Here is a 3112-nt window from a genome sequence, read left to right on the forward strand (position 1 = left end):
AGTGAAAGGACTTCCCTTGGTGACTTCAAAGGTATGGAGAACATGGTACTTTGTGAAGGCCCCCTAAGTTTGTCCGACCTAGTTGGTTTTCCACTATATCGAGTCCAAATCCAGAGGTGGGAACATGCGGGATGATTGTCTTTATTTAAAAAAGGTTGATATCGAATTATTCAGACTCGAAAGGCACGCGTGACTTGATCAAAGCCACCAAACCATACCTCACATTCATATACTCGGGAGCTTGTTAATTCGAGCAAAAGAAGAAGTTGATTAAGGAGTCCATACTTATTAAGGGTTTGAGTCCATACTTATTAAGGGTTTGAGTCCATAATCTCCTCACATGGCAAATGTTGTTGGAGACTACGAGACTCGGATCACTCGCTACGTTATATTAACCTGTGTAATGGCCGGCAGCGGAGGGCTCATGTACGGCTACGACCTCGTCATTGCTGGTAATCTCTTCTTGATCCCACCATACGTTAATTAATCATCTCATCATGTAGTTAAAATAGTTTTCAGCTGTTCATTTCTTTTCTCATTATAAATCTAAGGTTTTTCTAGGATTTTTGACGTGTCATAAGCACTGATTGTGCCTGCTGCTCATGTGGTTTTGATCAAATTAGACTAGTATAAGGGCTTAATCAAGGTTGCATTAAGTAGCACGTGTTGTTGATAATATAATAAATGATTAGAAAGATGAAAGTGAGGGGATCATAGCTGAAATGATTCTCAGCACTTCAATTTCTAAAATCCAGCAAAGCCTTTGGTAGTGTAATTAGAAAGGGGATTAGTAGCTTGTTTGATTCTCAGCAGTTAAGTGGCATATTAAAATAGTCAAAAGGAAGGGGCTTATAATAAGTACTTGGGCAGTGTAATTAGAGGAATCAAAGCAAGGGGATTAATTTAACCACTTGGAATTTCGCCCTCAATTTTGGCAGGTGGGATCTCTGTTATGGATGATTTCCTACGGAAGTTTTATCCAAGTGTACTCAAACACAAGCATGATGCAAAGGAAAGCAACTATTGCAAGTATAACAACCAAGTATTTCAGCTGTTCAGCTCTAGTCTGTATCTTGCAGCTCTTGTGGCCACCTTGTTTGCTTCGAGAATAAGCCGGAACTTTGGAAGGAAAGCCACCATGCTGTGTGCAGGATTACTCTTCATACTTGGGACTCTTCTGGGCACTTCAGCTCAAAACCTTGGGATGCTTATCACTGGCCGAGCTCTTGTAGGCTCTGGAATTGGCTTTGCAAATCAGGTCTGCATTAATGTACTTAGTGATCTCGAAACCCTAACCCCGAAGAGGCACAACTTAAAATCAATGCCCATATCTCTCATACACGCATGGCCAAGAGGGGCAATTACAAAATTGCTTACGTATAGATTGATTGTTGCTGCAGGTTGTGCCACTGTATTTGTCAGAGATTGCACCGCCAAGCATAAGGGGAGGATTGAATTTTCTCTTCACGGTATATATAACAGTGGGGATACTCTCAGGGAACATGGTGAACTACATGGCATCCAAGATACATCCATGGGGATGGAGACTGTCACTAGGGTTAGCAGGAATACCAGCTGTTCTACTAACGGCATGCAGCCTAATAGTGGTGGAGACACCCTCATCGTTAATGGAGAGGGGCCATCACGAGGAGGCAAAGGTAACGCTGACAAAGATTAGAGGATCGATGGAAGTGGAGAGGGAGTTTGAGGAGCTTCTGGACGTGGCCAGGCAAGTAGCACGAGAGCAGAGCCCTTACAAAGAGTTCCTCTGCGACAGGCGCAATAGGGCACAGCTTGTATTAGCTTGTGCGTTGCCGTTCTTTCAACAGATGTGTGGCAATGATGCCGTCCTATTTTATGGGCCTTTCTTATTCAAGGTCGCGGGCTTTGGCGATGAGGGCTCCCTGTCCTCTCCCGCCATCATCGGAGCTATCGGCTTCCTCTCTGTCTGTGTTACCGCCTTCATCGTCGACAAACTAGGTCGCCGTCGTTTGCTCCTCATTGGATCTGTCTTCATGGCTGCACCCTTGGTAAAATCTAGTCTGACTCCACTCACTAGACGTGTGTGTGTGTGATAGCGAGAGTGTGTGCGCGTGCGTGAGAGATATAAAAGAGGCAGCACTTGGAAAAACCACCCGAGACTTTGCCCATGCATCATGTAGGGCTGGTGGATTAACACTAATCTTATATGCAATGTGCAAAGGGAAGCTTTTTAACTTGTATTTATGGATTTAAACTTCTACGTGCCCATAGATGTAACTATAGTTTAAGCTTCTATTTATGGATTTCAATTCAAAACTTCTACTATTTGTTTATGCCAGGTGGTGATTGGAAACATTTTTGCGACCAACCTTCGAGGAAATGTGAAAAAACTACCTCAAAGTGAGGGTATAACAGAGGTGGCAATGGTTTGCATCTTCAATGTTGCACTTTCTCTATCAATAGGACCACTTGCATGGCTCATTCCCAGTGAGATCTTTTCTCAAGATGTTCGCTCAGTAGGACAAAGTGTGACAGTGTTTGTGAATATGCTCTTCAAATTCGTAATTTCTCAAACATTCTTGTCCATGTTGTGTGCCTTTAAGTTTGGGATATTCTTTTTTTTTGCGGGGTGGACAATTGTAATGGGCACCTTCACCTTCCTAGTTGTGCCAGAGACCAAGCATGTACCTCTAGATAAGATGACATGCCTTTGGCAAACCCATTGGTTTTGGAAACACATTGTCCTTCCATCATCATTTTCAAATCCTTCACACCAGTGATATGTCGTGTTACATTATGATGATGCTTTTTTTGTATGAGATATATAGCATCATGTAATGCTTTAAAAAAAGAACTCTTGTTTTTAGACCATGTAAACTTTCTACTCTAATGTAAGAAAAGATATCAAATTTTTTGTGCTCTACAACATCTATCACGTTATTTACTTTCAAATCAAGACTAAAATGCCTCTTATGTATTAAAAAGGTTTATTATTATTTTACTTCTATTTCTTCATTATAGAAGAAAAGCTATGTAGGCAAACGTAACTTTGCAAGGGGTTTAGAGAGCCAAGGCTTGTGGGATTCTTATGTATTAAAAAGGTTTATTATTATTTTACTTCTATTTCTTC

The 3112-nt window shown here is 41.5% G+C and overlaps 1 protein-coding gene across 1 annotated transcript; it reads left to right on the forward strand.

Annotated features, from left to right (window-relative positions):
• The first annotated feature begins 266 nt into the window (after positions 1-266).
• LOC147618465 (sugar transport protein MST4-like) lies at positions 267-2897 on the forward strand. Its single transcript, XM_086775163.1, has 4 exons — positions 267-452; positions 939-1258; positions 1401-2030; positions 2322-2897. The coding sequence occupies exons 1-4, from the start codon at positions 341-343 to the stop codon at positions 2760-2762; spliced, it is 1503 nt and encodes a 500-aa protein (XP_086631289.1). The 5' UTR covers positions 267-340; the 3' UTR covers positions 2763-2897.
• The last annotated feature ends 215 nt before the right edge of the window (positions 2898-3112 follow it).

Source organism: Cibotium barometz, chromosome 35 (assembly GCF_041138505.1).
Source record: "Cibotium barometz isolate CiBa-2024 chromosome 35, ASM4113850v1, whole genome shotgun sequence".
Taxonomy (NCBI): Eukaryota; Viridiplantae; Streptophyta; class Polypodiopsida; order Cyatheales; family Cibotiaceae; genus Cibotium; species Cibotium barometz.